The 12,608-nt window shown below is 37.2% G+C and overlaps 1 protein-coding gene across 5 annotated transcripts in view; it reads left to right on the top strand.

The window, feature by feature from the left end:
- Positions 1 to 12,608, top strand: part of gpt (glutamic--pyruvic transaminase) — a 36,249-nt gene that overhangs the window by 612 nt on the left and 23,029 nt on the right. For 2 of the 5 annotated variants that reach the window (XM_067362332.1, XM_067362331.1), the window contains exon 2: positions 75 to 264. In XM_067362332.1, coding sequence (XP_067218433.1) covers positions 124 to 264 — 141 coding nt within the window. In that variant the 5' untranslated portion in view covers positions 75 to 123. Of the gene's footprint in view, positions 1 to 74; positions 265 to 4,718; positions 4,870 to 5,232; positions 5,370 to 5,402; positions 7,301 to 12,608 lie in introns of those variants that run through there. The other 3 variants (XM_067362329.1, XM_067362333.1, XM_067362330.1) reach the window with 3 other exon arrangements.

Raw genomic sequence — 12,608 nt, 5'->3', positions numbered from 1 at the left:
GCGACGGTGTACCCCAGGGTTTCAAACTGGGTCCTGAACTTTCCTCCGCTGCCTTCTCTTTCTTCTCCCCATAGGGGTCTTTCTGCTTTCCCGGCGGCCCAAAGCGAACATCTACAGCAGAAGATGTCCGAAAACGGCGCGTTACCCCATCGGGGGAAAGTGCTCACCGTTGACACCATGAACGCCAACGTGAAGAAGGTTGACTACGCGGTCCGTGGACCAATAGTTCAGCGAGCAGTGCAGATTGAGAAGGAACTGAAAGAGGTATGAAGAGATTTTATTTAATTTTCGCAAGAAAGTGATGATTAAGCTAAAGTTTATGGGTAACACTTTACAATAAGGTCCATTAGTTAACTACTTTAGTAAACATGAACTAAGAATTAATTACAAAATTTATTAATAACATTTACTTATACATTATGGGAGTCAGATGTTGTAGTTGTTAACATTAGTTAATGGACTGTGAACTAACATAAACAAACAATGAACAGCTGGATTTTTAGTAACTAACATTAACAAAGATTAATAAATATGGTTTGCCCATTGTCATTTTAGTTAATACATTAACTAATGTTAACAAATGAGACCTTATTGTAAAGAGTTACCAGTTTTTGTTATGTCAGGCTTTCACTTTCTATCATCCAGTCATTTTCTTGTGCAATGCGCATAGTTTGGTTGCAAGTCATCCACGTACAATAAGTGGATGTTTATGCAAATATCACCCCCACCTTCACTCTGACGTGAAGACAACTTGGTGAACTGATGCTGTCCTGAGCTACATTGTAAAATTTGTTTTAAAAGTTTAGCAGAAGGATGTTTTTGTTTGTTTGTTTGTTTTTTTTTTTTTTTTTTGCATTATCTGAATTTGCTGAAATAGCTTTTATTGGTGTAACAATGTTGTCAGGCTCAGATTAAATAATGTTTTTGAATAGAACCATTTTTAGGTTACTTGAAAAAAACAGTTGTCAAGTGGATTCTGAACCTCCCAGATGAGCCTTTTTATACATAGTGAAAAAAGAACAGTTTTATTTTTCTAGTGAACATCTTTCCTGTTGTGCAATTGAAATTCCAGTGAAAAGCTTTAATTAGTTAAAGGGATAGTTCGACCAAAAATACAAATTTGATGTTTATCTGCTTACCCCCAGGGCATCCAAGATGTAGGTGACTTTGTTTCTTCAGTAGAAAACGAATGATGATTTTTTTAACTAACCGTTGCGGTCTGTCAGTCATATAATGCATTGAAACGGTAACATCATCTATGAGAATAAAAAAAAAAAACATGCACAGACAAATCTAAATGAAACCCTGCAGCTCATGACGACACATTGATTTGGTTTAATTTGGATTTGTCTGTGCATGTTTTTTCAATGGTTGGAGTTAAAAATCATCATTTGTGTTCTACTGAAGAAACAAAGTCACCTACATCTTGGATGCCCTGGGGGTAAGTAGATAAACATAAAATTTTCATATTTGGGTGAACTATCCTTTTAACCCAGTGACAAACTGACAGAAAAAAGTCCAGTGTATCTCTCAGTTACTCTCTATCCTCCAGTTTTTGGAAAATTTTCTAGGTCAGTGTTTGTGAAGCAGACTGTCTTCACTCATTAGTGAATAAAGTCCACTCTTTGTTACTCATTTAGTTAGTTTGGCTACAGACATCTCATAGCAATCCTCATTTCTCTTGGCCAAATGAGTGGTGCTCGGAGTAATAGTAAACTTTGAGGTCATGCCCTGGATAAGACCACAGTCTAGAGTCATCACTGATTGTCATGGGAACAGAGAGCATCTCTGTTTGTCAAGTCTTTACCTCACTCTTTACATTGGTGGCTGTATCTAAGTAAACTACAACACTGGCAAGAGACCTTCCAAGAACTAACTCACATGAAAATTATATTAGATGTCAAACATCTGTTGCCATACAGTTGCAAAACAACAGATGAAGTTGGATTTAGACATATTTCCTTCCAGATTACATTTATGACTGAATACATGTGCATTTTGTACTCTTTTGTTTTACTCTTGTCTCAGATCCAATGATGTTCAGTTTTAATCTATGAAAATGAGTTGTAAAAGCAATAATTACATAGTTTACACTTTATTTTAAGGTCTCCTTGTTACAGTGTAATTATACATTCAAGTACTGAGTAATACTATGTAACTGCATGTACTTACTATAGTTTTAGGGTACACAGTAAAATCAGCAGTGTAAAAATTGCAGTGTTAAATATTATTAATTCCAAAACAGTTGAATTAACAACCTACAGTGCTAATGATTTCTGCTTTTCAGTGTAGTTACAGGGTGTTAAATTATGTGATTTTATTTTTACACTTAAAGTGTTAAAAAAAACGCCAATTTATCTTGAATCCGCCCCTATATGACTGTTGCCTTTTAAGAAGATGAGTCGACAACGCCATTTTCTTCATGCGACTGAGACGGTAAGTGTGATTGCGTTCTCTCTCTCTTTAAAATTAAAAAGTAAATAAAATTGTGTCAGCATTATTAGTAAAAAATATAAATGGAGTTGGACAAATTTGAAAATTACTAACTGCGTGTGTTTTTGTCAGGAATGCTCCTTAAAGTTCAGAGACTTGCAGAAGTACATGAAGTTTCTGACGTCGATTTCAAACTTTCGGATTTCCTGGATGAAGGTAACGTTAATTTTATAAAATAAATTAGTAGTTAGTCCTGTGCTGACATTGTAATGGGTATTTTTAGTTCCTTGGATTTTGGTTTGTTCACAGCCTTCGTGAGGTTCGGCATTCCCGCCTCCAGTCAGGCTGAGGCGAAGCTTTTCGATGAGTCTGGAACTAAAGTGGACGAGGATGTCTTTGGGGAAGTTCTGAAGCAGCCAGATTTGGGCGTTTTTCTGCTCAGATTGGAGAATTTGTCAAATGGTAATTTTCATATGAAGAGTTTGGTTCCAAAACGCGATAAACGCCATTTTCAAAAAATTTGAGTTTCCGCCAAAATCAGTATTGTATCTGGTCGGTATTGAAAAGTCATTTATTAATTTTGCGCAAAATGCGATATCCGTTGTGTTATTCTGTCATGTTTTCTCCCTTTCTTTCCAAAACGCGACAAACGCCAGTCTCCCTTCTCTGCAGAACGCGATATATCCGCTCAACCAATCACAGCGCACCATTCCATGCACTGTAAACAGTAATGGCGGCGCTCTGAATACACCCCGCATCCTTTATCTACTTTGTACTTTGTGATCAACAAAAACAGAAAAATGAATAATTTCGATGAACATTGCTGAACCTGTGGTGCTTTCTGCGGTGGGGAAGAAACGCAAGCCATCGAAATCATTTACGTGAGGAGATTAAGAAGGCGAGGCACTCGAGTCGGGAGGAGGAAAAATGCCGGCTGTTGCTTGTTTCACGACAGCATCAAACTTCTATCACGCTCCCTAAACTGAACTGTTTATTTTAACCATGCGGTGACGCCAGATACGCCTTGATCGGTAATGACAAACAGAGACATAATTCATTTATAAGATTAACAAGATGACTCGTTGAATTCATTTTGGGAGCGACGAATGAATGTATTTTTAGTCAAATGCATGTACATACGATTAGTATTGACAAAGTTCAGAGGCTGTCATATATGTGAATTAACTTACTTTCAATATGAAAAATAACTTTTATATTGATGGATTAAGTGCATTTTGAAAAAAAAAAAATCAAAACAAAAAAACGTGTCATGCATTTATTGCATTTTGGGGAAAAAATAATAAATTTTTATAATAAACCTTTGAAAATCAAAATCTAGATTTGAATTTTTAATGTTTTTATAACCAAAAGATGCTATGTGAAAGTTTGAAACAGAAAAGAGTGGTTTTCATTTTGCCAATTTCTTGGTAAAGAAAACACCTTTTTACTCAAATTAATCAAAATGGATTTATAGCGTTTTGGAACCAAACTCTTCATATTTACTTTGAAAGCGTTAAGTGCGGTATTGCTTTGTGTCTAGTCTTTGTGTGAAGTCTGTAAGTAGAACTGAAACGCGTTTTTTTGTGACTCATAACGTTACTCGTTTAAAACGTTATAGGCCCCGGGTATAGGCCTACTTCATTTTCTGTCGTGAAACGTTAATGCTGTAAACGACATGAATTTTGTTTGTGTAAGTTTCTTTTCGTTTTTATACTGAAAATCATATCTGTCATGTGTCTCGTGTCGTCATATATGCGTCAGACACAGTCACGCTGCTGTCAAGTTTTCTTGCATGAGAATTACGTTCATGCGAACATTTTAAAAGTGTTTTAAATCTTAAACTGTAACGTTAATTCCCCCAAGTTTTCCAATTCCAGCCGTTATTTTAGTGCGCACTGGCATTCGAGGTGAAATCGTTCTTTGCTATCATACAACGGACGCTGGCTCACTACACATTGGGACACTTATGACTCTATTTCGTGACAATACGTGACAATAAATCAGATTAAATAAATGCTAAATAAATGAGTGTTTCAGTCCTCCACATGAATGTTGCCAAGGTCATTAACTCTAACAGTAATTTAAAATCCTTAAAAAGTTTATATTATCCTACAAGTTGACATCAGTGCTATATTATTTTATTTAGTTTGTTATTTAGTTTTCAGCTTATTCAAAATTGAGCATAATCAAAATTGTTTTACCGTATTGAAAGTCCAAATTTAAGTTGTAGTGCTTTACTTAATTTATATTTAGTTAATGAATAATGTCTCAACTTAATTTTTGAAACCTTTTTTTCAATAGAATTAGCAAATACCCCTGCAGTGTCCAGTGAAGGAAGCTCCTCTTAGACTGCAAACTATGAATCTGATGACAGTTATTCTGAGAGGCGGAACCCCTTCAAGAAAGCAGCAGAGAGCCGAAGATGAAGCTAGAACTGTGAGTTGCATTTTATATTTTATATATATATATATATATATATATATATATATATATATATATATATATATATATATATATATATAATATATATCTATCACAGTCATTTTCCACCTGGCTACCACCATAAGTATATTTCAAAACTTTTTGGAAACATTGCTAACTCTTTAATAAATTATACTAAACCACAAAAAGTTAATAAAATAATCTGGCAAAGTCGACATCCAAATGGGGTCAGAACAATTGGATCTCAATACGTCTTGTGTGAGTTTACACATGTACTGAGCTTTGTGACTACACAATCATGTTAACCGAATGGTTCTTGAGAGGTTGTTGTTGATTGTACTATGTAACCGTTTGCAGCTGGTCCAAACAATTCTGCAGGCTAAACCTGGTGGGGATGCAATCATCAGAGAGTACCAAAAAACCAGAAGCTTGACTGACAGCACCAGGAGGAAGATGATCAAGATTCTTACTGCAGATAAGACTGAAAATCATAGGTAACACTTGATTCAAGTATTCTGTATTCTACATCCAGGATTGCCTTGGTCATGGAAAACTTAAAATATCAAATTGTAAATTATTTCTAGTCCTCAAACGTAAAGGTTGTGTGTTTGACTTTCAGCAATCGTTAGTTTATTTAGCTTATCTGTAGTTTATTAAAAGCTTATTTATTCTGAACGTTTCGCATGTCCATATTGGACCAATTGCGACATTACACTCCCTTTGGTCCGCAGCAACACACCTGCCACGTGACAATTATATGAACTGTTCTCGACATAATCAAATGCAAACAGACAGACGCGAGCCAACATATTCAAATAAGAATATGTTGGCTCACTTGGCTTGTGTTATTGATACCAAACAGACTTCACGTAGGTGATTTTTGACATTTCACAACTGGCGCTTTATTCCCCATGAAAGTCGTGTAACTGTCCATCGCAAATGTTATGCCGTCCACAGCATTACTTAAAGGTGCTCCAAGCGATGTCACGCATTTTTAGGCCAAAACATTTTTTGTCGCATACAGTAAACATCTCCTCACTATCCGCTAGCTGCCTGTCCCCTGAACACACTGTAAAAAACCGTGGTCTCTGTAGTCGCCACAAGCTCCAAAAACTACCTGCTGCAGCCTGGACCACGAAACATAATAAACATACTCCAGCCAATAACTGATAAGAATGATTTTAAATGCACGTTCATGGCTGTTTCAGGAAGCGGGGAGGAGGAGGGTCTAGCTAGCCTCTGTTTTGTTTGACAACGTTCATGCATGTTTATTTTGTGTTGTAACTGGTATTAAAGCAGAGGAGAGGATGGTCACATGCGCTCGTGCTGCTGCTTCTCTTTAACGGAGGCGCTAAAGCAATCTGTCACGTCACATTAAACGGCGCTAAAACGGTATTTATTTTTTTATCTCATAAGATGGACGTCATTTGAAATCTAAGACTTTGCTTCATATCTGAAGTAACAAAGCACAAAGATTATTGCGATTTATTGGATTGGAGGTGCTACATATTCTGCTCCTTCATCAACTGAAAACAGACTAGACTAATCGATTCTTGGGATTTAAGAGTCAATATCGGTTCTTAAAAATGAGAATTGATTAAAATCAAGAAATCGTCTTGTACTCATTACACTGCCTTTTATTAGAGAGAAGACTATGTTCAGCCCCCTCCTTCCGAAGCTTCGAATATTCATTGTAGATTACCATCGAAGCTCTGACGCTCAAAAAATAGTATTTAGACCAGCACTAATATCGTGTGTTATTGTCCGTTCAAGCACGAAAGAGAACTCTATTCTGGCTCACGTTTTTCTGTGCGTCGTGTGTGTGAAGACAATTCACAGACAGCGCATTCTCTTTTTGGTGTGCTTGAATGGTTTAAAAGCATTTGTATGAATAAGAGCGTGATCATGAAACATATTAGAGAAATGTATGCCCAAGGAATTGTTTCCCTGTTTCCAAATCTTCGTGATCCCTACACAAAGAATGGATATGTAAGTGAAAATATTTATTTGGAAAAATAGTTATGGGTTTGTTGGTCACTTTTGTATTGCTGAAAACATTTTTGTTTTTCAAAGGAACATTATGATCCTCAAAGTGGACAAGGGTACTTCACTTGGAAAATAAAGAATATTCAGAGGAACAGTGCACCATCAGACAACCGTAGATATTCCCCCCAGTCTTTCAGTGGTGGCCCAACTGCAGAAAGAGAGGCTTCATCCAGCACTGAGGTTATCCTGACAGAAGAGCAGTGTGAAACCGTGTGAAACTCTAATGAAACCTGTCTGTCTGAAACCTACATCAGAGGTAGAAACCGTGAAGGTCAAAATGAGGGAGACGTTTCAGTATCGTCACAAGATGATTCAAGACCCAAGGAGATCCACTGATGTGCTGACTGAATTTCCCCGTTTCTTGGACATTAAAGGCCTGGTATGATTAGTTAGGGTTAAATAAATGTTATGGGCTTCATTTAAGTTAAAGGGATACTCCACCGTTTTTTTCATATTAAACCGTTATTCCCTTAACTAAGACGAGTTGATACATACCTCTCTCGTCTCAGTGCGTGCACTAAATCGCTCTGTCTTGCGGCGAAACTTTGTTAGCACTTAGCTTAGCCCAGTTCATTCAATAGGGGCCAAGCAGAGAAACTACCAAACACCTCCACGTTTTCCCCATTTAAATACAGTTACTAGAGTAGTGTAACTCGACCCAGGACGGTGACACAAAACAAAACGTTGCACTTTTCTAAGCGTGTAAAATGGATAACTATATTGTATGGCGGAATACCATAGCAAGTGCTCGGGAGCAGTTTAACTTGGCGCAGTAATATCTTCACTCTCACCAGCCCCCGCTCCCTCTCATCCTCCCTCTCATTTCCGTCAATAGAACCAAAGTGACTTTACAGGAGAGGGAGCGGGGGCCGGTGAGAGGACTTTTCACGAGTGAAGATATTACTGCGCCAAGTCAAAGTGCTCCCGAGCACTTGCTATGGTGTTCCGCCATACAATATAGTTATCCATTTTACATGCTTAGAAAAGCGCAACGTTTTGTTTTGTGTCACCGTCCTAGGTCGAGTTACACTACTCTAGTAACTGTATTTAAATGGGGAAAACGTGGAGGTGTTTGGTAGCTTCTCTGCTTGGCCCCTATTAAATGAACTGGGCTAAGCTAAGTGCTAACAAAGTTTCGCCGCAAGACAGAGCGATTTAGTGCACGCACTGAGACGAGAGAGGTATCTATCAACTCGTCTTAGTTAAGGGAATAACATAGTTTAATATGAAAAAACGGTGGAGTATCCCTTTAAGCTTAATTGACAACATTTTTTCTCAACCTCTGTTAAACCTAGAATATTCCACAAACCAATGTTCTCTCCGTGAAATGGGTGAAGTATAATGGAACTGAATATTGTTCTACCTTAATTATTTGTGAAGTAAACCTTGATTTGCCAGTGTTTTATAAAATCAAAGACATTGTTAGAAACTAATGCGTGTTACTGGTGGCATCATGCCTAAAAACTTTTTATTTTGACAAACATCTGTATTCCTACAGAATTGATTCTCTGAAAGTCTTCAATGTCAATGAACTCATTTATTACAAACCTTTTGATTTACAGATGTCATATGGGTCTGCTAATTTCTTTTGGTATGTTGTACCTTACTGCAATCTTGTTCAAATCGGTTCTAAAATCTTCATGACAAAATTTGATGAATTTGTGTGTTTTAAGTTTTAAATTTGTGCAACACCTCATTAATGTGATTAAGTGACATTTTGCCATGTTTTAAAGCCGCTTTTCATCGTGTTAAATAAATACTTGAATTTTTATATCTAAAAGTCTTGATTTTGTTTGATCATGTACAGTACCACTCTAAAACAGTGTAAAAATACACTGAAAGGACACTTTGTTATTAACACTTTCAGTGTAATCCAAATGAATTAAAACAACACTCAAAGTGTTAAAAGCATCATAGTGTAAAACTAGTACAACATAGAAAGTGTAAAACTTTACACTCATGGTGTCATTTTTTGGCACTATATAGTGCTTTTTTAACACTGTAAATTCAACACTACAAACAGTGTACTTTTTACACTAAATAGAATGGGACCATATATGATCCAAAGTAGTGTTAAAATTAACACTTTAAGTGTTAATTTGACACTGCCTTTTTTACAGTGTAGGATTAGGGTTTGGTTAAAGGTGCAGAAGAACATGTTTTTAAAAGATGTAATATAAGTCTAAGGTGTCCCCTGAATGTGTCTGTGAAGTTTCAGCTCAAAATACCCCATAGTATTTTTTTTATTAATTATTTTTTTAACTGCCTATTTTGGGGCATCGTTATAAATGCGCCAATTCAGGATGTGCGGCCCCTTTAATTCTCGTGCTCCACGCCCAAACAACATAAAAAAGTTCACACAGCTAATATAACCCTCAAAATGGATCTTTAGTGTTCGTCATGCAACATGTCGAATTACATAAGTATAGTATTTATTTGGATGTTTACATTTGATTCTGAATGAGTTTGATAGTATGCTCTGTGGCTAAAGCTAACATTACACACTGTTGGAGAGATTTATAAAGAATTAAGTTATGTTTATGAATTATATAGACTGCAAGTGTTAAAAAAATAAAAATAACGACAGACTTGTCTCCGCGAATACAGTAAGAAACGATGGTAACTTTTACCACATTTAACAGTACATTAGCAACATGCTAACAAAACATTTAGAAAGACAATTTACAAACACCACTAAAAATATCATGATATCAATGATCATGTCAGTTATTATTGCTCCATCTGCCATTATTCGCTATTGTTCTTGCTTGCTTACCTAATCTGATGATTCAGCTGTACACAGATCCAGACGTTAATACTGGCTGGCCTTGTGTAATGCTTTGTACATGAGCTGGCATATGCAAATGTTGGGGGCGTACACCCCGACTGTTATGTGCAACCTGGTCTCATGACGGAAACGTACCCGTGGGCACGTTTTCGCGAGTCGCGAAATACGTACCAGTGAGTACATATCGCTGCAGTTAAAAGCGTGTTCCTTTTTTTTTTTTTTTTTTGCTGGAGCAGATAATAGGGTGAATGCGGTACGTTTTTATGACGTTCCTTTTTAGACGAATCGCCGTGGTTCTCGATTTGATATTTGCGCTCCTTTTCATTTTAAAATAGCGTCCCACCGATGCTATGCCTAAACCTACCTGATGGCGTTAACAAAAGCAAACGTGACGTAAGAAGCATCCGCGATTGTGTACCGTTTTTCAGCTCATTTATGTCACGATCACCTGTGAGAGTGCCCTTCAGTCACTAGAGGGCATCCTTCCTGGATTCTCTGTTTCACCCATTTCATTGACTACATTTCCCATAGCACACTCCCCGGACTAATCACTATTCATCATTGCACCCAGCTGTTGTATATTTTGTCATTAGTGTCTGTGTATTTAGTCTGAGTCGTTTCTGTCTGTTCTTGTGGTTCATTGTTGGATGTCACCCTCGAGTCTGATCCCTGTTCTCCCGTTTTGGTTTGTAGTTTCTTGTTTCGTGTTTCTTGTTTCATGTTTGGACTGTCTATTTATGGATTATGACCTTTGCCTGTACCCCGGATTACGCCTTTTGGATTTGCCCACAATAAACACCATTGCTGCAATTGGATCTATCTCGTCTTCATGAGTTCCGTGACAATTTAGATCTCTCTTTTCTTTTTTTTTTGCCCCAGTCAGTCGCCTTTCACGGGATTCGTACCCAGGCAGGGGGGGGAGTCGACTCCTCGTCCTAAGTCCAACTCCGTATCGGCCGAGCTAGCGAGCAAGCTTGGTTGCGGCCAAAAAAAGTGAAACGCGTAGAGCTGGAAAGTCCAAAGTACGTTCGTTTACAAATCGGGCACTCCGGTAAGAAGCGTTTTGAAGTCGTGACATGATATTGCGCGAGGAGACGTCAAAACGAGGCTTTACGAATCCATAATTCGACCCTGGTCATCGTCGAAACCGTCTGTGAAAACGAGCCAACGCGCTCGCTGACGTTTTACCAGCCTCTAGCGTTCGTTACTGTCGGAAACTGCAGCCAGACGTACGCGCCGGTACGTAATTTTGTGTCTCGCGAAAACGTGCCCACAGGTACGTCTCACCCATGAGACCAGGTTGGTTACGTAACAGTCGGTGTTATGTTGAGATTCGCCTGTTCTTCGGAGGTCTTTTAAACAAATGAGATTTATATAAGAAGGAGGAAACAATGGAGTTTGAGACTCACTGTATGTCATTTTCATGTACTGAACTCTTGTTATTCAACTATGCCGAGGTAAATTAAATTTTTGAATCTAGGGTACCTTTAAGGTTAGTTCTGTGTAATTATGCATAATTCATAGCTATTACTATAGTACCTATTAAGTAACATGCAACAAGGACACTGTAAAAATAAAGTATTACCATTACACATTTTCTTATAATAAAGTGTAAAAATAATTCATTTCAATATTACGTGACAACGTTTTCACACAAATTACAACTGTCATTTCCAAAATTACTTCAAATTTGCCCCTAAGCCACAAAAGGCATTTTCTTAGAAGCAAGGTACTGGCAGTCACAGTGACAACATCCACACACACTGCTAGAGACCGCAGGAACAATGAGTCAGTAGACTCTATTAAAGGTGTCCATGGCAGTTATTGTGAAAGAATTCAATCATAACTTCCTACTCTCTACTCTGTCATAAAAAAATGTGCAGCAGTTTCACATAAATATGTTGTAACAGTGCAACCAAGATGTTTTTTCAGCACAATCTACTGGAGAAATTCTTGATATAGGAAAGAATATGCGCTCTGTTTTAGTCTTGGCATCTGTTTTTAGGTCCTGTGGTTTTAGGTTTCTGGGAAAGTCATGCATGACAAAGGTGGCCTTCACCTAATACTGTACAAATCTCTCTTGCTGTCTTTCTTCCTTCTTTTCTATTATTTACTTGTCTTACAGTGCTTTTTTTTTTTTTTTTTTTTACACAATTTTACCTTTTTTTGCATCGCTCTTGTCTCCATCTTTCAGCAAAGTTTTATTGGTATGTAAAATATTACAATATTACAAGTAAGTATGCATAGTTACAAAGTACAAATGAACTTACGTCAGAGGTGGCCCTTGAAGTCCAATGTCCTGCAGAGTTCAGCTCCAACCCTAATAAAACACACCTGAAAAATCTAACCAAAGTCTGCAGGATTACTGTTTGAATCGGTTGGAGCTAAACTCTGCAGGACTGTGCACCTCAAGAGCCAGAGTTGCCACCCCTGACATACATAGTACACAATATTACACTTGTAAATGATTATTTGGTGAAGTAAGTACAGAAAGTCCAAAGATGAGGTCACATAAATGTGTCAGGAGTAAGAGAGCGAGTGTATAATTATATAGAATTGAGAGGCATGTGACATGGTATGCTTCATTCAGTAAAAAACTATGTAAATCATTTGCATTTGTTCTTAAAATGACTAATTTAGGTTAACCAAAAAAAAAAAGTTTTGAACCTTTTTAGAATATATGTGTTAGTCCATCTGTATTCTACTCCTAAAAGTTGATGTAAAATCTGTCTTTTCTGGGAATATGAGCCTAAAACATAGGTGACTCATCATGTGCTAAACAGATTTTTGTCCAATCAGATGCTTGATTGAATACATATTGATTAATAGCATGTTAGTGTGATTTATGAACATTTGCTAAAGCTATGATACACAAATAAATGATATTCTGTGGTGATTA

Source organism: Chanodichthys erythropterus, chromosome 16, assembly GCF_024489055.1.
Source record: "Chanodichthys erythropterus isolate Z2021 chromosome 16, ASM2448905v1, whole genome shotgun sequence".
NCBI lineage: Eukaryota > Metazoa > Chordata > Actinopteri > Cypriniformes > Xenocyprididae > Chanodichthys > Chanodichthys erythropterus.
Note: the sequence above shows the minus strand (reverse complement) of the source record. Positions and strands in the feature narration are given on the sequence as shown.